General features: G+C 37.8%; 1 protein-coding gene across 3 annotated transcripts in view; it reads left to right on the top strand.

The window, feature by feature from the left end:
- Window positions 1-19,350, top strand: part of TLCD4 (TLC domain containing 4) — a 70,323-nt gene extending 50,973 nt beyond the window's left edge. For all 3 annotated transcript variants that reach the window (XM_061411130.1, XM_061411128.1, XM_061411129.1), the window contains exon 7: window positions 13,382-19,350. In XM_061411130.1, coding sequence (XP_061267114.1) covers window positions 13,382-13,700 — 319 coding nt within the window. In that variant the 3' untranslated portion in view covers window positions 13,701-19,350. The remainder of the gene's footprint in view (window positions 1-13,381) is intronic.
- Window positions 19,351-22,765: the final 3,415 nt, after the last annotated feature.

Here is a 22,765-nt window from a genome sequence, read left to right as displayed (position 1 = left end):
TATCCCTGATACCAACTTCCTCCTGTTCCCAAATTTTGATACCAACATTATGTTGTCCCTCTTTTAAAAGAATCTTTTAATTTTAGATTTACAGAAAAGTCACAAAAATTACACAAAAACTCCCACATACCCTTCACCTAGTTTCCCCTTTTGTTAATATCTTACATTATTATCTTACATGGAACATTTGTCAAAACTAAGCCAGCATTGACTCATTATTACTAAGTAAACTCCAGACTGTTGGATTCCCCGAGTTTTTCTATTAGTGTCTTCCTTTTGTTCTGTGATTCAATCCAGGCTGCCACGTTGCATTTAGTTGTCAGTCTTCCTCCCTGATCTACCCTGGTCTGTAACAGATTCTTAGTCTTTCCTTGTTTTTCATGACCTTAACATTGTTAAAGGATACTCTCCAGTTATTTTGTAGAATCCTGCAGTCTAGATTTACCTGTTTTTCTCATGACTAGGCAAAGGTTATAGGTTTTTGAAAGGAGTCCTATAGAGGTGAAGTGCCCTTCTTGTCACTTAAAAGCTGGCTTAAAACTAGCTGGCTTAAAACTCAGCATTTAAAAAATGAAGATCATGGCATCCAGTCCCATCACTTCATAGCAAATAGATGGGAAAACAATGGAAACAGTGACAGACTTTATTTTGGGGGACTCCAAAATCACTGCAGATGGTGACTGTAGCCATGAAATTAAAAGACACTTACTCCTTGGAAGAAAAGGTATGACAAACCTTGACAGCATATTAAAAAGCAGAGACATTACTTTGCCAACAAAGGTCCATCTAGTCAAGGCTATGGTTTTTCCAGTAGTCATGTGTGGATGTAACAGTTGGACTATAAAGAAATCTGCATGCCGAAGAATTGATGCTTTTGAACTGTAGTGTTGGAGAAGACTCTTGAAAGTCCTTTGGACTGCAAGGTGATCCAACCAGTCCATCCTAAAGGAGATCAGTCCTTAATACTCATTGGAAGGACTGATGCTGAAGCTGAAATGCCGATACTTTAGCTACCTGATGCGAAGAACCGACTCATTTGAAAAGACCCTGATGCTGGGAAAGATTGAGGGCAGGAGAAGGGGATGACAGGATGAGATGGTTGGATGGCATCACTGACTCGATGGACATGAGTTTGAGCAAGCTTGGAGAGTTGGTGATGGACAGGGAAGCCTGGCGTGCTGCAGTCCATGGGGCTGCAAGGAGTCAGACACGACTGAGTGACTGAACTGAACTGCCCTTGTCACATATCAGGAGCTGTATGATATCCATGTGACATCACTGGGGGTGTGAATGTCCACCGTGTGGTTGAGGTGGTGTTTGACAAGTTTCGCTGCTGTGAAGTTTTTCCTTTTCCTTATTCTCTTCTTTGAAAGCAAGGCACGAAGTATGTAACCCATTCTGGGGAGAAATTAAGCTCCACCTCCTGGAGGGAGGTAGTTGTCTCCCTACCTCTCATTTTGACAATGGCTTTATTATTATCATTTCTTACCATTATCTTGTCATTTAACAGGGTCTGCTGTAATTTTTTCTGTGTGATGTTTAGCTGCTCCTTTCATTCCATACGCATGGTCCTAGTTTAGGGCCTTTAGGATCTTGTGGGTGATTGATAGCGGTCTAACTGACTTCCTGACTCTCCATTCACCCACTCTCCAGTCCTTTCCTCATAGTGCCTCCAAGTCATCTTTCTCTTGTCCCACTTTCAGTGCCTTACTTTCTTACTAAATGCTGTGTCTTCTTTAGAGTCTTCTCTGAATTTTTGAAGCTCTCTGTGATGTGCTCCATGTCTCCAGCCTAATTTCTTACCACACATTAGAGTTAGTTTTATACCTTTAAACTGTCTCATGCACCTGTGGATTTTTCTCACGTTTCCTCCTTTATTCATATCCTCCATTTTCCCTCCGTCTTTGAAAAATTTGCCTATCTTTCAAGTTTTAGGTCAAAGTCCCAAACCCAGGGAAAGCTCCCACGATTACATGTAGCTTTTTGTATCTTAGTGCAGAGATACCTCAGAGAATTGAGAGTCAAATCAGACTCATGTGCATTAGGGAGCTTACCCTGTATCAAGCCTTACTAATAATCCCAAGGATACAAGTAATCATGAGACACTGGCAAAGCATGATAATGTTCAGGACCATCAGCAAGCCTCCCTAAGTTTTTTTTTGCATTGGGCACATTCTGGAATGAGGTTACCTATGAGGTCTCTAAGTGATATGTATGGTTCATATTGCTGACATAAAGTAGCTGTCTTGGTTATGAAATATCTCCATTTAATATTCAAATAGTTACATAGATTATGTAACCTTCCCCAGGGAGGTCAGACCCCATATATCTGTACACTCTAGGTTCATTTATTATAAGCAACTGTAGACTACATGTATCCTAAAAGCATTCCAAGGATGAAGACTCTTCTGCTGCAAATACCATCATTATGCTTACCAAGCAGTTAGCCTCATCACTTGTTTTTTTTGCCAAAGGTGGGAACGATGGTCCTTCCACACCCAAACAGAAGAAATTAGATTACATATCTGCTGCTTAAACTTTTCTTTCCCAGATAATTATGTACTATCTTATTTTGTTTGTCAGTGTTTCGTATGTTTTAATTTTTATTTCTTCAAGAAGACACTAAGTTCTTTAGCCTTGGCCATTTGAAAATTTTAAAATAAGAGTTCTTCTGCAATTTTTAAAGACTCTGATGACGTGAAAGTATAGAGAGCAAAGAACATGTTCTTTGAAGGCAGGAGACCTGGATTCAAATCCAAGCTGCCCCGCTTCCCACTGTATGTGAGTGGAAAATTGTCTCATCTTTCTGGGCCTCTGTTGTTTTTGTTTTTTTACCTATAAAATGGGGATAATGATCCCTATCGGCCTTACAGTTTATTGTGAAGATTCTTTGTGGTTGTATGTTTGGTTGTATATTTACTTACATGTGTAAAGCACCTGACCTAGTGCTTTTCATTCACTACATATGCAACAAGTGCTAAATGTAGTGTAGATTCAATATGCTGAAATCTAGTCAACACTGGAAGTGCGTAGTTTGTTTGCCTTCTCTACTTGGTTGTATCTTTTTTGTTCTTTAATGCATTAAAACTAGGCTTCCTCTTCTGTCATTTTGCTAGAATGATTTCCTTAGAGGTACCAATGACTTGCATGTGCGAAATCCAGTGAACACTGTTTGGTGCCTGTCTCATTGCATCTCCCTGTGGACTTGATACTGTTGGCCGTCTCCTTCTAATGCCACAGCTCCCCTTCTCTTTCATGACACCGCACTGGTTCTTGTAGTGCTCTGGCCATCCTGTCTCAGTCTTTTATGTAATAGCTCCTTAAATGCCGGTGTTCCTCTGGGCCCACTGACCTTCTTCGTGCTTTCCCCTGAGTGAATTGTGCTTTCAAGGTTTCAGCTATTACCCATTTGCTCAGTGTGGCGTAATGAACTATGTCAGAATTTTAGAATCATAGAAACTCAAGTTGCAATTTAACCTTGCCACTTACTTGCTCTGACCTTGGCCAAGTTATGTAACGTTCCTGTACTGCAGTTGCTTTATCTATAAAAAAGCATATTTAATATTGCTTACTTCTTTTCATTGTAGTCAAGTGTTTTCTTCTCCCAGGTGGCACATCAGAATCCACACGTCTGAAATAGAATGCAACACATTTCCCTCTCTGTTCTCTTACATGCTCCTGTTCAGCTTGTGACCTGGCCATTCTCTCCGTTATCTCTGCTCAGCATGTGGGAATCCTCTTTGACTGTTTCTCCCTCACCTGTATTTGGTACATCCCAGGCCCTGCCACATCACCTCCTAAATGGTTCTTGCCTTGGCCACCTCCTCTCCATCTCTGCTGTCAGTGCCCTAGCTCATCATCTCTTGTCTGGGCTCCTGAACTACCTGGTATACCTGTACTGTCCAGTAGAGGAGCCACAAGCCACACATGTGACTATTTATATTTAATTAAAATGAAATGAAATTAAAAATTCAGTTCTTCAGCGTGACTTGTAAGATTTCCAGTGCGTCATAGCCCTGTGTGTCTACAGAACTGAGTAGAACATCTGTGGACCATTTCATTACTGCAGAAAGTTCCTTTGAACAGTGCTCTTTTAGACTGGAGTCGGCAAACTAACACTTGAAGGCCAAACCTGCTGCCTGTTTCTACAAATAAAGCTTTACTGGGGCCCAGCCTAGTGTGTTTGTTTACCATGGCTGCTTTCCCATGACAGCGGCCAAGTTGATTAGTTGTAACAGATATGGTATGGCTTCCGGAGCCCCTTGCTTTGTGTTCACTCTCTGGCTTTTTAGGGAAGAAGTTTACTGATTTCTGCTCTAGGCAGTCTGCCTGTCTCTAGTCCTGTTCCCCTTTCCTTCTCTGCTGTATTATTACCTTCCACGGTGATCTCCACACAAAAATGAGCACGTACCGCCCCCCTGGTTAGATCCTCTGAGTGATTCCTCTGCTTCCAGGATAAACTCTGAGCTCTGTAATGTGACATAGAAAGCTCTGCAGGTAGAGCTGTCTTCTTTCTTTATGCCGTATTCCCCTCAAATTCTTCTTTTGCCCCACTGTCCCTATGCTGGAAAGGTCTCCTGGATCCTTGCTCTTTCTTCACAAGTCAGCCCAAGAGTTGTACTGAGCACAACAAGAAACCCCATGTCTTCCAGGCTGGGTTGTGTGTCCCTTACTTGTGTGGCACAATAGCAACACACAGTTATAGCATTATGATTAATTATTGTAAAGTAAACTTTTTCTTTTTACTTATCTCTGTGTTTTGTTAGGTCAACAGCCAAACTTTGTTGAATTTTGCATCGTCCAGTGTCCTCCTGTTGTCTGGTACTTAGTAGCCATTTAATTGCTTTTTGAATTAATGGTTCCCAAGAGGTGATCAGTTTAGCTTTAGCAATATCTGTATCTTGACAGTGATTCGGATTTGAGATTTTAAAGCAGGAGGAACTTATCTTTGACACTTAAAGGAACTTTAATGTTTTTGTTTGAAACTCTTTTTGAGAAATCATAATATTAGAGATAATATGACTTATTCTTTAATTTTATAGTAAAAAGCTATGCTCTACCTTTATTTAAAATCTTTGAGTCTTGAAGAAATTAAGAACTGAGAAATGGGATTGGAATATGAGCTAGAAATGGTATAGTGGAGCAGCAAGGAGATTATAATGACATTTTCCATAGTTTTTTTCCTTTGGTTTGTGATATTTTTGTTCTCTTCATTCCTCCTGAACTTAAAATATCTCTGGGACCCTGTAGGTTTCCCAGAGCTCACACTTGTGACTCTCAACTCCTAAAATTCACCAAACCAGTACCTTGTTGGTGGATAGATTCTTGGTTCCCATCCTCTTTTTTCCTTTCTTTCTCTATCTGAAAGTAGCTCTGGCTCATCTTTCCAAATGTGAATTATACCCACTAATACCTTGTTTTTACACTGAGGGTGCTTAGTACCACACAGTGCACAATTCATTCCTAGGAAACTTGAAAAGTCCATGTGCATTTAGAAGAACAGAGGGAGGAGGAAGTGCTAAATGGTCAAAGATAGATTTTTCTATATGGAGTTGGGGAGGGTTACAAGCACATACAGTCTATCATCTTTTCTCCTATACCCATCTGAGTAATAGCTGTGGCTGGTAGGGAAAGACAGTGTGTTCCCACTCTCCTTCCTTCCCACAAGCATATCTTCTGCTTCCTCCTGTTCCTCTCCCTCTCAACATCAATACATATATTCAAAAACTGTTAGCCTATATATGTTGGAATGAAGGAGTGTTCTACTTAGGTAAAAAGAGGTACATTCCAAAAACATAAGGGGTTCTTCTGACGTGAGGAAGAGAAAAACAATTATATAAATATTATTTTATCCTAAAAATTAATACATGAGTTCTTTCCTGTGAAAGAGACTGGCTTAAAGATCAGGCACCAGTCACATGGAGAAACTGGCTGAAGGTAAATGCGATGATTGTACAGTAAAGCCAAAGCACATGTTCTTAAAGTCCAGATTTGTAGATAATCACCTTTCCAGACAACCAAAAATTTGGAAAATGTGTAAAGTGCTGGAGAATAGGAAACAGTCTAGGCTAAATACAATCTAGGAGTTATGAGATCAAAGAGAAAAGGCTAGAAATATAGGGTTACAGGAGGCCAGTTGGGTTATTGCATTCATCTAGGTAAGAGACACCAATGACAAAAATTATAATGGCACCAGGTGTAATGGAATAAGTTGGAAAAGGATTAGGAAGAATCTTAGGAGATAAGATGAATAGGGCTTGGTTCAAGACTAGGAACAGTCTAGGGTGACTCCAGGTTTCTGATTTGGCTAAGTTGATGATGATCCCATTGATTAATATTGGGAGATTTCTGTGGTAGTGGTCATGGAAGAAAGGGAGATTAAGCAAAGAGTAGGGTATTGGTTTTAGGTGTGCTGGGTTTGAGGCATATTTGAGAATGTGTGATTTGTCAGGTAAGGATGCTCAGCAATAACTGAGAAATATGGAACTACAAGTAGAATATAAGAGAGAACTTGAAACCAGATATTTGTGTCAGGGTGTTTGAGCCTTTGAGGAGGAAAATGTTTTCCTCTACTAGTTTTGGTTCTTTAGTGGATCTAATAATCAAATTGACATAAGGCAGATTAACAGGAGAAAAAGCAGATTTAAGTACATATATATGGGAGTGCCACAGGACAATGAGATCCAAGTTCAAACTGGCAATAGAGGCTTATAAAGCCGTCTTGAACTAAGGCATGGTGTAGGCATCTGTGGAGGAGGATATTCACAGGATGATAAGAGAGCAGATAGTTGGTAATTAGATGTTTGTCCTGCCATACAGATAGGTCATTCAGATGAAAAGTTATCTCTTGGTAATAGCTCTCTGTGTGGCTGGGTCACCTGTCTGAAATCTCTCAGGTAGTTAAGGGAGAGGTAGGAGTTTTTCTTGAATCTGCTGGGTCTTAATTTCTTTCAGCTCTATTTTTGCCTGGAAAATTCCATGGACACAGAAGCCTGGTGGGCTACAGGCCATAGGGTGATAGAGAGTCAGACACGACTGAAGCAACTTAACACACACGCACACACAAAATATTCAGCATGCCATAGTGGTGGCACATTTTGGGAAACTTGTTCTGAACCCTTTTAGGCCCCTGGGAATAGATTCAATGGCCTTGGTACAGCATATGGAAGAAGTAGACTTGGGAAACACAAAAATTTAAGGGAAAGGCAGAGGAAATAGAAACTGAAAAACTGTAGCTCTGGAATGAAGAGGAAATAGTATGGAAACCAGGAGAGGAGAAAGGAAATGTGATGATCGACAGTGTCATATGCTACAGAAAGGTCACCTGGGATGAAGGCTGAGATGAATCCACTGTCTTGTTATGGAGCTGCCACTGGTGACCCCTGCATTCTTTTATAGGGGAACGCAATCATATGTGGAGAAGGCAATGGCACCCCACTCCAGTACTCTTGCCTGGAAAATCCCATGGATGGAGGAGCCTGGTAGATGCAGTCCATGGGGTCATTAAGAGTCGGACGCCACTGAGCAATTTCACTTTCACTTTTCACTTTCACGCATTGGAGAAGGAAATGGCAACCCACTCCGGTGTTATTGCCTGGAGAATCCCAGGGACGGGGGAGCCTGGTGAGCTGCTGTCTGTGGGGTCGCACAGAGTCAGACACGACTGAAGCGACTTAGCAACAGCAGCAGCAGCAATCATATGTACTGGGTTGTGAAGTTATAGCAAGAATGTCTGTGAATACACTGTTGATGTCTCTTTTTAAAAGTTTAATAGGGAAATCAAGCAGAGGAGGAGAGATTTTTGGATTAGGAAGAATTGGGCATGTTGGTAAGAAAGAAGGAATCAACCTATAGATGGAGAGCTGGATGGAGCAAGAGGAAGGGGATAATTGATGGCCTAAGGTTGCAGAGTGTAGGTGCAGAGCAGTTGGCCTTGGAGATAGCAAGAGAAACCACTTCTGAATGTAGAGGAAGATGTGCCTGAAAAGATTTGGTCTTGAGGTCAGAGTTTGAGGAATCCATGGTTGATGGACTAATATCTTAAGAGCAGAGGAGGCCAGTTCCTCTGGGATTGAGAGGTAGAGTTAAGTGAGGAAGGAAAGTGACTTCATTGGTGAGACAGAGGTTTGGAGGCAATTCTATGGAGAATGTCAAGTTAAGTAAAAGGAACATGAAGCAAATCTGAGGATACACTGGGCAGTTCAGATCTCTCTATATTTGTGCTATTTATCTAATGTCAATATTGGTGAGTAATAATAGCTATTGATTGAGCTCTTTAGTTCAAGGGAGTTCTTACTGTGTATTATAACAACTTCATTGTATAAGGGGGCGGAGTGCTATCATTATCCACCATGATCTTTGTAGATCAAACTGAGACAGAGAGGTCAGTAACAGAGGTAACACAGCAGCCAAGTGGAAGAAGGAGATTTGAGCCCAGCCTTTCTGACTGCAGAGTGTAGTACCTGCCTTCCCTCTCTTTTCTGCTTAAGGAAAGCTGACTTGATGAGAAGTTGATGATAGGCAGGTAAGTATGATGGATGAAGTGGCAAGAGCGCTGAGGATGCCAAGAGCGCTGAGGTAGGTAGGAAAAGAAGTGAATCAGAGGCTGATAGTGACAGGTTTGGGAGTGGAAGTCAATGAAGAGATTTAGATGGAATTGGATAAAATGAAATATCAGGTATTATGAATACACTTAGAAGGGAATGGGTTAGGACTTCCCTGGTGATCCAGTGGTTAAGGCTCTGCATTCCCAATGCACAGGGCCCGGGTTCAATCCCTGGTCAGAAAACGAGATCCTGCATGCTGCAGCTAAGAGCCTGCATGCCTCAACGAAGATCAAAGGTCCCACCTGTTGCAACTAAGACCTGGTACAGTCAAATAAATAAATTAAAAAAATTTTTTTTTTTTAAATACGGGGGTGGATTATTTAAGGTATAGCATTTTTCATTAAAATTGAGGCTATATAGTCACAAAAATGAATGACTGAGGATCAGATGGGGAAAATCTTTGGAGTAGAGAAGGCTGGAAGATAGGAGATTGGGATAGAGCAAAAAATCTTGATTTTACTGCTACAGTGACATTTTTCCTATTTGTGATACTATTTTATTAATTTGAGCATGGCACCCCACTCCAGTACTCTTGCCTGGAAAATCCCATGGATGGAGGAGCCTGGTAGGCTGTAGTCCATGGGGTTGCTAAGAGTCGGACACGACTGAGCGACTTCCTTTTCACTTTTCACTTTCATGCATTGGAGAAGGAAATGGCAACCCACTCCGGTGTTCTTGCCTGGAGAATCCCAGGGACGGGGGAGCCTGGTGGGCTTCCGTCTATGGGGTTGCACAGAGTCGGACACGACTGAAGTGACTTAGCAGCAGCCGCACCTAAATTGCTGCCTTGACTTCCTTCTTTTTTCACCCAACATAGTTATAAATTGTAATATCTCTCTTATCCTACAAATTATTTCTGTTTCATATTTTAATTTCTTAGTAAAATATTTTAAGGTCTTTTTTTAACAGTTTGATTTTTGGTTTCTGAGATTGAGCAGTTTCTAGTTTGCTGCTAGGTTGCTTCAGTCGTGTCCGACTCTGTGCGACCCCATAGACGGCAGCCCGCCAGGCTCCCCCGTCCCTGGGATTCTCCAGGCAAGAACACTGGAGTGGGTTGCCATTTCCTTCTCCAATGCATGAAAGTGAAAAGTGAAAGTGAAGTTGCTCAGTTGTGTCCGACTCTTCGCAACTCCATGGACTGCAGCCTACCAGGCTCCTCCATCCATGGGATTTTCCAGGCAAGAGTACTGGAGTGGGGTGCCATTGCCTTCTCCAGTTTCTAGTTTAGTCATGACTAATTCAGTCAAATTGAATATTAAGATCCATGGATATATTTCACTCCATTTTATAATTCAACCTCTACAATATAATGAAGCAACATTAGGCAATATAGTTTCTTTAAGGAGGAAAAAGTAGAATAGAGCAAATATTTAATTTTTGAAAAAATATGCTTTTTACTTGAGAATAATTTTAGACTTTCAGAAAAGTTTCAAGGAGGGTTCAAAGGATTCCTATATACCCCACACTCAGATTCTCCTAGTGTTAATATTTACATTCGTATGGTACATTTGTCATAATTAGTGAATAAATATTGGTACATTATTATTAACTAATGGCTATAGTAGTTCAGATTTCCTTAGTTTTTACCAAATGCCATTTTTCTGTTCCAGGATTCTCTCTGAGATACTACATTACATTTAGTTGTCACTTCTCTTTAGACTCCTGGTTGTGACAGTTTCTCAGATGTTCATTGTTTTTGATGACCTTGTCAGTTTTGAGAAGTCCTGGTCAGGTATTTTGTAGAATATTTCTCAATTTGGATTTGTCTGATGTTTCTCTTGCGTGATTAGATTCAGGTTATGGGGTTTTCTGGAGGCTTCCCTGGTGGCTCAGTGGTAAAGAACTCTTCTGCCAATGCAGGAGACACAGGTTCCATCCCTGGGTCAGGAAGATCCCCCAGAGAAGGAAATGGCAACCCACTCCAGTATTCTTGCCTGGGAAATCCCATGGACAGAGGAGCCTGGCAGGCTGTATAGTCCACGGTGTCACAAGAGTTGGCCATGACTTTGCAACTAAGCAACAACAATGGGGTTTTTGGAGGAAGACCACAGAAGTAGTGTGCCATTCTCATCCCATTATGTCAGGATTACGTGCATAAACGTGGTTTATCACTGTTGGTGTTTACCTTGTTCACCTGGCTGAGGTAGAGTTTGTAAGATTTCTCAGTTTTTAAAGTTACTATTTCTACGCTACTTGCCTTCTACACTGAACTCCCTGGAACAAAGTCATTACACATAGTCCCCTCTTGAACAGTGGAGAGTTATGCTTCATGAACTCTTTGAGGATGCATCTACATATTTTGTTTGCAATCATTCTGTACAGAGTATTTATCTTTTCTTCTCTATTCATTCACTCATTCATTCATTTATGTTACCATGACTTCGTGGATATCAACTTTTTACTTTGAGTTTAAAACCAATACTACCTATATTTATTTGGTTCAAATTGTTATAACTTTTGCCATTGGGAGCTCTTTCAGTTGGTTTCTTAGTCCCTTTGAACAAAATAACTTCATCATTTTGTTCTTTGAGCACTTATTTAGTTTCTGATACTAAAAACAGTATTCTGGATTTTTATTGTATACTGTGTCCCAACCCTAGAATCCACCTTTTCTTAAGGAGTCTTTTTTCCTTTTATTGGAGACTGCTATTAGAAACCAAAATGTGGGCCCTGGGTGTGCTCACTGCTCCTGGGGAATCATTATTCCTATGTCCTCCCAGCTGACAACTTGGAAATATATTAACCTGTATATACACACATATCTATAATTATTTCTCTCTATATATCCATCTATATCTGTATTAAACTAAGTATGAGTTTATACTGAAGTTTCCAACTCTAATCCAGGATCATATGGATCAATCTAGCCTTTTACACTCAATTTTCTGTAATTTCCACTCCAACAATGAGAAATCTGGTCCCTACTGCACCATAGACAAATTTATTTGTTAAATCCCAATATACATGCATAATGGTTTCAAAATTGTTAACCTGTTCCCCCTTGAGATAATAGTTTTACTAACTAGAGTACAGTGCCTATATATATAGGGTTTTTAGTCTTACAGTCTATTTTCAGACTGGGGTCCCCTGGGAGATTTTATTTATTAATTTTTTTAAAAACTTGCATACATTCTTCATGCTGTTCTGTGAGTTTTGACAGATGCATATTGTCATGTATCCACCACTACAGTATCATACAGAATTGTTTCACCACTCTAAAATACTGCCCACGCCTCACCCATTCTACACTCTCCTTCTCTCTCTCAACCTCTGGCAGTCACTATTCTGTTTTGTCTTTATAGTTTTGCTTTTTCCAGAATGTCATATAAATGGAATCAGACAATTTTCATACTGGCTTTTTTGATTTAGCAATATGCATTTAAGATTCACCTGTTGTGTTACATAAATTCATAGTTTGTTCCTTTGTATCGCTAAATAGTATCTTATTGTATGTATGTACCACAGTTTGCTTATTTGTTCACATACTATGTTGTGAATAATATTGTGAACCAACCTATAACATTTGGTTACTTCCAGTTTTTGGCAATTATGAATATAATTGGTGTAAACACTTGCATGCTGGTTTTTGTGTGGCTATATATTTTGAAATCAATTGAAAAAAATACCTAGAAGTGTGATAGTTAGATTGTGCACTGTGAATATGATTAACATTTTAACTGCAATGCTGTCTTACAAAGTGGCTTCCATTTTGCATTCCCACCAACAATGAATGAGTATTCCTATTGTTCCACGTCCTTGCTGACAATGCATATTGTCAGATTTTTGGATTTTAGTCATTCTAATATATGTGTAGTAGTATGTCTTTGTTTTAATTTACATTTTTCTAAGGACAAATGATGTTTAACATCTTTTTTATATACTTTTTTCTTTTGTTTATCTTCTCTGATGATGTATTTAAGATCTTTTGCCCATATTTTAATTGAGTTGTTTCCTTATTTCTGAGCTTTAAGAGTTCTATATATATTTTAGATACGTATTTTATCATATATGTATTAGTAAACAATCGCCCAGTGTTTGGATGTCTCTTCATTTTCTTTTAATAGTGCCTTTCACAGAGCCCATTTCTAATTTTAGCAAAGTCCACCTTATTGATATTTTTTTCTATGGATTGTGCTTTTGGTATTACATCTAAAATACTATCATCAAACCCAAGGTCATGCAGATTTTTTCCTGTTTTTTTTTTTTCTAGAAGTTTTATAATTTTGCATTTTACTTTTAAGTCTGTGGTCCATTTCAGGTTAATTTTTGTGTAAGTTGTGAGGTCTCTGCCAAGGTTTATTTTTCTGCACGTAGCTATCCAATTGTTCCATCACTGTTTGTTAAAAAGACTGCTTTTTCTCCATTGAATTACTTTTACACCTTTGTCAAAAGCAAGTTCAGTATATTTGTGTGGGTTTATTGGTGGACTCTCTGTTCTATTCCACCGTTCTATTTGTTCGTTTATCAATGTCATGCTGTCTTAATTATTATAGCTTTATTGTAGTTCTTGAAAGTGAATCTGTCAACTTTGTTCTTTTTCAGTATTATGTTGACAATTCTAGGCCCTTTGACTTGCCATAGATTGGGTTGGCCAAAAAGTTTATTTGGGTTTTTCTATACCAGCTTAGGAAAAACCTGAACAAACTTTTTCGCCAACCCAATGAATCTTGGGCAGGGGTTGGGGGGTGTTCTGAATTTTAAAAACTGTAAACTAGAAACCATTAATCCTCAAAGATGCAGAATAAATGAGATGTTTCTTTCAATTTTTTTCCCAGATGGTTCTTTGAGGCTCTGAAGTATCCTAAGTTTTCCAAGGCTAACGTCATCAATGGAATCCTTATGACAGTGGTGTTCTTCGTAGTGAGGATTGCCTCGATACCTCCTTACTACGGCTACATGTACTCTGTGTTTGGGACGGAAGCCTACATGAGGCTTGGATTTTTAATTCAGTTTTCCTGGATTTCTACTTGTGTGGTTTTGGATGTGATGAATGTCATGTGGATGATCAAAATTTCAAAGGGGTGCATCAAAGTCATCTCTCTCTTAAGACAAGAGAAAGCCAGAAAGAGTCTTCAGAATGGAAAACTTGACTAAAAGCGGGCTATCGATAAGCATACTTCATTACTACCCACAGTGTCTCTTCTGATAGGATAAATTCTTGGCATGTTCTTGTGCTTCTTTATTAATTATACTTGGTATTCATACTTTCAGTGTTTTTTTATCTTAACCATTAGAAAAGAGAAACTAAAACAGTTTTTTTTTCCTCAAGATTTATTTTCTAATTTTCTTCTGCATTATAAGCATGGATAAAATCTTAAAGATTAAAATAAAAATGTATAAATATTGATTGTGAATCTTTTTGGAAATCTGTTCACTGGCATTGGTACTTTTCTCTGTGAAAAGATGACTATGCTAATTTGGTGCACTTGGTTTTATGTCACTGATTTTGCTGAGAGAATGGGAACTGCCTTTAAGTCTGTAAACAGCTCTCCACATTCTGATGCACTGTGCTTATTTCTTACTATGGCTGTCAATTCCTGAAGTAGAGTTTGATTTCCAAATTATTGAAATGTTCTTTTTCTTAGACTATTAGATGTGATGTCTTTTTCATTTCAATTTGCTATCGTCTACTAATAATGAAATATTTTGCTTACTTTGGGAACCTCTAATTAGTTTTCATGGGAAATATTTCCTACAATTTTGGATTTTTCTGACATTATTGTATCTGTTTTTAACATTTTATCAAATTATTGCTTTTTTCTTAAATAGGAAAGCTTAAGACCAATCTAATAGAGCTCCTTAAGAGATGAATTCTTCCTACTAAACACGCATGTTCTAGATGACTAGTTAGACTAATACGAGGAGTCATTAAGAAAAAGGCTTTAACACTGCTGTCTCTATCTGCTTCCCTTGCATTTTTTTCTTTGAAAACTATATTATTTCTATTTTCAAAACCTCCCATGAGTTCTGAACCCAACATCTTTTAGCACCATAGTCTTGTGCAATATATATTTATCAGGCTCCTAAAGTAAGCTTCTTCTTGATGAGACCAAAACTGCAAAAACTAAATAAATAAGTCAGTATTCATATTTTACTCACAATTTACACCCATGCTTGCTAGCATTTTGAGTGCTTTGATTTTCTGTTTTTCTTAAAAGACAGGCAAAAGATAGATAATTTAATCTAAGTATTCTGATTATCAATATTATTATTTTATGTGAGGATAAATGAATGGTGACTTTTTTTTTCTGTTTGTGTATGTCGGTATATGTTTGCTTTTGTTTTGGTCCTTACAACCCAAATATAAAATAACATAGTTAGCTATTATTGTCTTTCTTTTTCTCAAGTACTTGACTTTAATGATCATTCTTACCTAAGGAAAAAAATTAATCAATGGAAAATACTTGAATTTAATTGAACCCAAACCAAAAGATCTAATCCATTCAGTTTCTCAGTTTGAATGAGAATGTGCTACTCATTCTCATTGTCCATGTTATGGTGATGAAGGAAGGCTAGCTGGATATTTCAGGACTTTTGATTTAATGTGATTTGATTTGACTCAGCTGTCCAATGCAGATAGGGCCTGATAAGTTATAGAACATTTAAAGAAGGTAATTGAAATCTCAGTCAGTAACTAAATGATAAATTGAAATCGATTGGCTTATACCAGTGCACTTATTTTTGAAAGGCTAAAAGTAATATAAAATGTAAGTATTTGTTTTCAGATTTACTAATATTACATTGATAATTTGTTATTAAATTTAGTCCCTTTTACACATAGGCACTTAAACATGTATTGGTTGTTTAGAGGGAGTATGAAAGCATGTGGTTTTATCTTGTTCCTTTCTTGCTCTTTTGCAAGAAAAATGGCTTTCAAAAAGGAAAACACTTATATTAGAAAGCTATTTTGGAAATTCATTCCTTTAGAAAGAAACAAAATGTGAAATAAATAATTTTGACTATTCAGATATTTCTGTGGTTTCTGAACACAGATTTTAAACCCATCATCAATATGAAGAAGATATAATGCTATATAATATGAGTGAGTTTCCATATAGCAATTTCAGTTTTTATAGTTGTTATTTCATGCTTAAAACTTTATTTTTACTTTCACCAACAGCACCTTTCAGTAGTATAGCCCCTGACTAAGTAAGAATAATTAAAGTATCAATGTGTTGAACTAAAGTTTGTTATTCCCTTAGTCAGCAATTCTTATTTTATGCTGGCTGCATGACAGATAATTTAACATTCAGATTAAATATCCAAAATAGATTCTACGTACTTCCTCATACAATAGATATGAAATGAAAAAGACACTATAAGCTCCATGCTACTTTAAGTCAGATCTTTACAGGAGCTATACTTTGCTGTTCTGTGATTTTATCCACCTGCCTAAGATACAAGTAGTTAAAGACAAAACATTTCATTTATTAAATAATGAATTTTTCATTTATTAAATGACAAACTTTTGCTAGACATTTTACATATTAAATATTTTGACTACATGGATTAATTTAAATGATTCTATTGATATTAGACATTCTGATATTAAACAACTGTTAAAATATTTATAGAAAATGAAAACAAATTGGTATAAATTTTTAAGCAACTCTATTTTTGTAGAAAAAAGTTAGTGACAACCTGTAACTATATAAATGTTCTCTGAACATGTAGTACTCTAGAAAATAAAAAGTTCATTCAAAAATTTGAAAATGAGTAAAAATCAACTAAATATCATGCAAGATCATAAACTCTGCATTAGATATTTTATTGGGGAGAATTTAAAAACTATGAGCTTGAGTTTATAGAGTCTGCATTATTGTGTCTAAAACCTTTTTAATGAATATCATTTGCATTTATTTAAATCTCAGTATGAATCTGAGTGCAGAGAAATGAATTCCTGCTTAAATTGTGTCTTGATATATCATAGTAAGTTGAAAGTCAATATTTATTCCAACTGTTAGTTTTGTTATTTTATGGAGTAGTCTTTGTTCAGAGAAATAATGATGTTTTTATCATTCCTAAGGGTGGCTCATATACTGTGGATGACCCAGTACTGTTGTAAAGGTCTAGTTTTAAAAACTGCCTAATTTATAGGTGTTTGAATCAAATTCTTTTCTAAATTTTAATGACCTATTTGACTCAAATAAAAATTTTGCTGAAAGTATCAGTTTTTAAATTATATATTTTCTCTGAGGTGCACTAGGCATTTAAAGAGTGGTTCTTCCCTGTATTGTTGGGTACACCAACATTGTAATCATGTGTTTAGAAATATTCTTCTCATGGAGATATATAGGGGGGAAAGTATGTTGTAATATTCATGTTTGTTCTACTTCAGTTTTAAGGAAAATAAACATGTTCCAAAAGACACTACTAAAATAAGTGTTTGAATAAATTTCAATTTCTAGGTTTCTCTTCACTCCAAATACGTAAATATACATTTCAATTGGCTTTAAGTGGTTTGATCTGTTAAATGAAATTTGAAAGTCCATGTCATTGCTGACATCATCAATTATACTTCATAGAAAATTATGTATTTATGTGTTTTGGATTCTATAAGAAGCAAACTGGTATAATGTTATCATAATGTGGCAGAGTATATCTCAAAAGGTGCAAACCAGTATAGCCCGGAGACCCTCCTGTGATGAGAGGCCCCGGGCGCACACACACCTTCCTAGCCTTAACCACAGCTGGTTAATGACAGACACACTAAGGGTACTGAAAGCAAATTCTGACGTAAAATGTGTGATATTAGTGAGGACAAGGAAAAGCCAGCAAGACCTAAGGTTGGAGGAGATAGTATGACTGCTTTGCCCTTAAAAGCCATGATGTTCCTCCCTCAATCCAAAAGTTTTCTCTCTGAATATTTTGAGCCCTTCCCTCTCATCAGCACCTCCCTCCTTTCTATGCCAACTTTTGAGGCCTCCCCAGGTGGCGCCAGAAGTGAAGAACCTGTCTGCCAAGGCATGAGATGTAGGAGACATGGGTTCCTTCGCTTGGTGGGAAAGATCCCCTGGAGGAGGGCATGGCAACCCACTCCAGTATTCTTGCCTGGAGAATCCCATGGACAGAGAAGCCTGGAGGGCTACAGTGCATAGGGTCACAAAGAGTCAGACATGACTGAAGCACATTAGCATGTGTGCAAATGTGTAAGCTTCCCAGCCCCTTGTGGCAAATTTAGACGTTCATTAGTATCTTCTTTCATTGGGGGAAAAAAAAACATTGCTGTAAGCTTCAGTAATGAATAGACAAGCCATAATTTATTAAGAGGCTACAGGAAGCCATTTAACATTTAATAATACTTATTTATAACACCAAGCAAAGCTTATAATGTTATAGTTTTATTGAGAAACATCTTTAGGTGTCTTTTCCTTAAACTGGTTTAGCAATAAGAGCTTTATAACATGTTTCAGCTAGGGATTCACTGCAGGCCCGTAAATTATCTAAATGTTCTTCTTTAGACCCTCTGACAGGTGAGGGAGGAACTGAGGTGGTTTTGTGTTATGAGGATGTTATGAGGAGGGTGTGCTGATATGTCGCAGCATTATTGAGTCTTGCTCTTTAATCAAGCAAATGTAGTCACAGTCCTGTTTCCTTCAAAAGTGAGCTTATTGCGAGTGAATTACTCAGGGTGTTTTCCAAAGTACAACACCCAAGGATTTGAGCCCTGTCTCTTTTTAGCCCAGACCTCAAACTACTGCTTTGTAAGGTCATACCTTTCTTGGAAGATATTTTGGCAGTGAAACTAAAGATTGGTTTGTTTGCATAGAAAGTGTTTACACTGATTCCCTCCAAGGAGTAGACAGTTTTAAAATCTTAAAGATAAAAATACCTCTGGCTGAAAACTCGTTAATTGTCATCTGCATGTTTTTTCTTTTATATCTTTATGTAATTCTTGCTGTAATTATGCATTAAGGTATTTGCTACTTGTTGGTTAATGAAGCACTAAAAATATAACTAAATAAAATGTGCTATGTATTTTTCTGTTTCTTGCTTGGTTTGCTTCTAGTATGATTATTTCTACTTTTTACTCAAGTACTTTTTGCACAGATAATACTATCTTACTAACATGTACCTGGGATGAGTTATGAGACTATTTTGGTAATTATTTGATTTTGTAATAATAACTTTTTGACATAGATTTAATTTGAAGAAGTTACTTGAAAACTTCAGTAGATGTGACATCTATTGTGATATACAATTTTTCTCTGAGAATATATCACATTAATATATAATTGTCAAAGATTTTAGAAGTCTTTCAAAATACATTTATTAACATTTTGAGAACACACCTTCTAATGTATTTCCATAAAGCTGAAGAACTTTTATTTACAGAATGTGTAAGACTTGGTAATTTACAAATCAATGTTACTCAGATTTATCAGCAATTAAAATAGCAATTTAGTGTTCTTTTTTGTTTCTGGTTGTGCTTTAGAGGGGTTTCTGGACATCTTTGTGTATTTCCCTTAAAAATTTGGAATGTTTGTATACTTAGTATGTGTGCCAGTTTAAAGTAAATATATGCAAGTTATAAGCAATAATCTGCATGTTATACAGGGTTGGCATTTCTTTGTCATGGTAATTTTATTATTTTAAGAATGTATAAAATCAGTATCCTTATCAATATTTATATATAAATCACTCCTCTCCCGCAATAAAAAACATTGGGATTTTCTTGTGGTAGAACACTAATGTGGTGCAAAGCTTTGTATTTTGTGAAAAAAATAAAATAAAATCACAGTTATTTAGTGGAAAAGTTTGAATCTGCAAGGTGTACACTTGAACAATAATTAATGGATGATAAAATGACTTTTTTCACATGCCATCATCTCTAAGATGCTTATGGAGCTTGTTCCTCCCCATCTCTCCCCACAGTCCCAGCACATCAGAAGATGCAGCAAACATTTCAGTCCTGCTTGCTAATGGAAAAGATGGTGCTATCTAATCAATAGGCTTTTTTAGATTAAGTAAAACTTTGACAGTTATTTTTTTCATCTCCTTTTCTTTGTCCCTGCGGCCTCTCATGTGGTCTTTAGTGTTTTTGTTTTTTTTTGCCAAATGTCTTGGCTGAAATTCCTACCTTCTCAAATTGCCCATGGTCTTAATCTTGCATCTTACTCCAAGAATATCCAATAGATCAGGAAGCAGAGCACTAATTGAATAGAATACTGAGGTGGCTTGGCCTTTGCAGAGTGGGATGAGTCATGCTTCAGAACATGCCTAAAATGTTGTGTCAAGACTGGCAAAGAAACAGCTGAATTTCAAAATTAAAATAGTAGGCACAGCTGTCAGTGGAGGCAGGCCACAGGTAAAATTCCAAGGATTCAGATGTCCTCTAAACGAATATAAATGGACTTGTTCTCCCATTCATCAGGCCATCTCAGAGATGAGTCACCCTTTATTCTCCTATTTTCTGGTCTTCATCAAAGCCTCTTTACTACTTTCCCTTCCTTTCAGTGGCCCTTATACATGCACAGAGTAAGTGATGATGGCAGGTTTGCAAATTTTGCCCCTCTGAGTAACTGATCATCTGACAGTTGGTCCATAGCAGATGTGATGGATGAGCAGGGACAATGTGGAGTAATAGGAATGATGATGGCTTTTGGTAATGACAGGTCAGGACTTGGGGTCTCTTGCAGGCTCAGGCAACCCACTAGGGCCACTGCCCCACAAAGGCCACCCCCTCATTCCAGGCTCCACAGTGAGGCATCTGATTGTTGGCAGTGGGTGAAACACTGCTAAGATATGTTCTCATGTATGTACACATAAACATGTGCATGCACACACACACACACACACACACACACACAATATCCCTACATATACACAGAGAGAGGCATCTAAAATGAACAATGTGTACATTACCTCTAAATACAGAAAAGATGTAAAAATTCTTATACCACGTATAGGAACTTCACTATATTTATTTTTCTTGATAATATTCGTGTCACCCTATACAATGGACACATACATAGCATTTTCTTTATTCTTTTTATTCTCTGAAATCCTTTCTCCTTCCTTGTCTGTGTCATTCTTTTCGAATTTTCATCTGTCCTCGAACTTTTATCCTCAGTAGAAATGCAGCCCATCATTCCTATGACTTTTCCTTTCTCCCCACAAGTCCCCTTCTTTGAAAATTCTGGAAAGGTAATTTTGGGAGTGGTATAACTGAATATGTGGTAAAATGATAAGACGAGATGTGGCTGTAAAATTTGGCTGGAGATAGATGTAAAGAGGAAGGGGCTGTTTGGCTGGGATGAGGAGTACCTAGGAGCACTGTGCCAAAGCAGCCATGGGCTCCTCAGGCAGAAGGGGGTGCATAGGCTGGAGACGAAGACTCTAATTTGGGGGGAGCATCCAGGAACATCTGTCAGATGATCAGTTACTCACAGGGGCAAAAATTGCAAACCTGCCATTATCACTTACTCTGTGCATGTATAAGGGCCACCAAACGGAACCATCTCAGCCAAGTGCATTCACCTTGCTGGTGTTGTTTTTTTATCTGTAAAGTGAGGAGTTAAACTGGGTGAATTGAAGGCCCCTTTTCAAATTTCAAATTCAGATTTCATCATTCTGTAATAATGGTAATTAGAATCAGGGTTAGAGTTTAGCCCTGGGTAGAGCAGACTAGCAGACTACAGTTCTAGTATATTGGTTGAAGTGTATGTTTTGGGAGGCAGCTTAAATTTCCATTTTAATTGTGATTGCATGCCTTGAGTGAGGCCCCTTGTTTATGATTCCATCTTCCTCACTTGCAGAGGAGATGGTATCACTTGCAATTGATGAACCTAGCCAAAAAGGCCGAGTATAATATTTGCTGAGTGCTTCAACATATTTAGGGGAAAGAGATAAAGTTTTAATGATATTCTTTCCCTCTATATTTGAAGCCAACTTGATTTTTTAATGCTCTTCCTAATGTTAACCTTTGGAAGATATAAGTATCTTGATCATGGTATCCAAATACAGAATCCATTTTCATTGTTTCCCACAATAAAATATCATCAGAAAGGAAAATAGGTGACTAATGAAAATGTAAATAGCAGTTATTTATTCCTCTTTCTCAAAGAATAGCAAGGAGGGGAAAGAAAACCTTCCTCAGAGATCAATGCAAAGAAATAGAGGAAGACAATAAAATGGGAAAGACTAGAGATGTCTTCAAGAAAATTAGAGATACCAAGGGAACATTTCATGCAAAGATGGGCACAATAAAGGACAGAAATGGTATGTACCTAATAGAAGCAGAAGATATTAAGAAGAGGTGGCAAGAATACACAGAAAAACTATATAAAAATATCTTCATGACCCAGATAACCGTGATGGTGTGATCACTCACCTAAAGCTGCACCTCCTGAAATGCGAAGTCAAGTGGGCCTTAGGAAGCATCACTACGAACAAAGCTAGTGAAGGTGATGGGATTCCAGTTGAGCTATTTAAAGTCCTCAAAGATGATGCTGTGAAAGTGCTGCACTCAGTATGCCAGCAAATTGGGAAAACTCAGTGGCCACAGGACTGGAAAAGGCCACTTTTCATTCCAATCCCAAAGAAACACAATGCCAAAGAATGTTCAAACTACCGCACAATTGCACTCATATCACATGCTAGCAAAGTAATGCTCAAAATTCACCAAGCCAGGTTTCAACAGAATGTGAACTGTGAACTTCCAGATATTCAAGCTGGATTTAGAAAAGACAGAGGAACCAGAGATCCAATTGCCAATATCCGTTGGATCATCAGAAAAGCAACAGAGTTCCAGAAAACATCTATTTCTGCCTTATTGACTATGCCAAAGCCTTTGACTGTGTGGATCACAATAAACTGTGGAAAATTCTTCAAGAGATGGGAATACCAGACCACCTGACATACCTCTTGAGAAATCTGTATGCAGGTCAGGAAACAACAGTTAGAAATGGACATGGAACAACAGACTGGTTCCAAATCAGGAAAGGAGTACATCATGGCTGTATATTGTCACCCTGCTTATTTAACTTATATGCAGAGTACATCATGTGAAATGCCAGGTTGGATGAAGCATAAGCTGGAATCAAGATTGCCAGGAGAAGTAGAAATAACCTGAAGTATGCAGATGACACCATCCTTAAGGCAGAAAGTGAAGAGGAACTAAAGAGCCTCTTGATGAAAGTGAAAGAAGAAAGTGAAAA

This window comes from Bos javanicus, chromosome 3 (genome assembly GCF_032452875.1).
Source record: "Bos javanicus breed banteng chromosome 3, ARS-OSU_banteng_1.0, whole genome shotgun sequence".
NCBI lineage: Eukaryota > Metazoa > Chordata > Mammalia > Artiodactyla > Bovidae > Bos > Bos javanicus.
The sequence above is the reverse complement of the archived record's forward strand: the minus strand, read 5'-3'. Positions and strand labels throughout refer to the sequence as shown.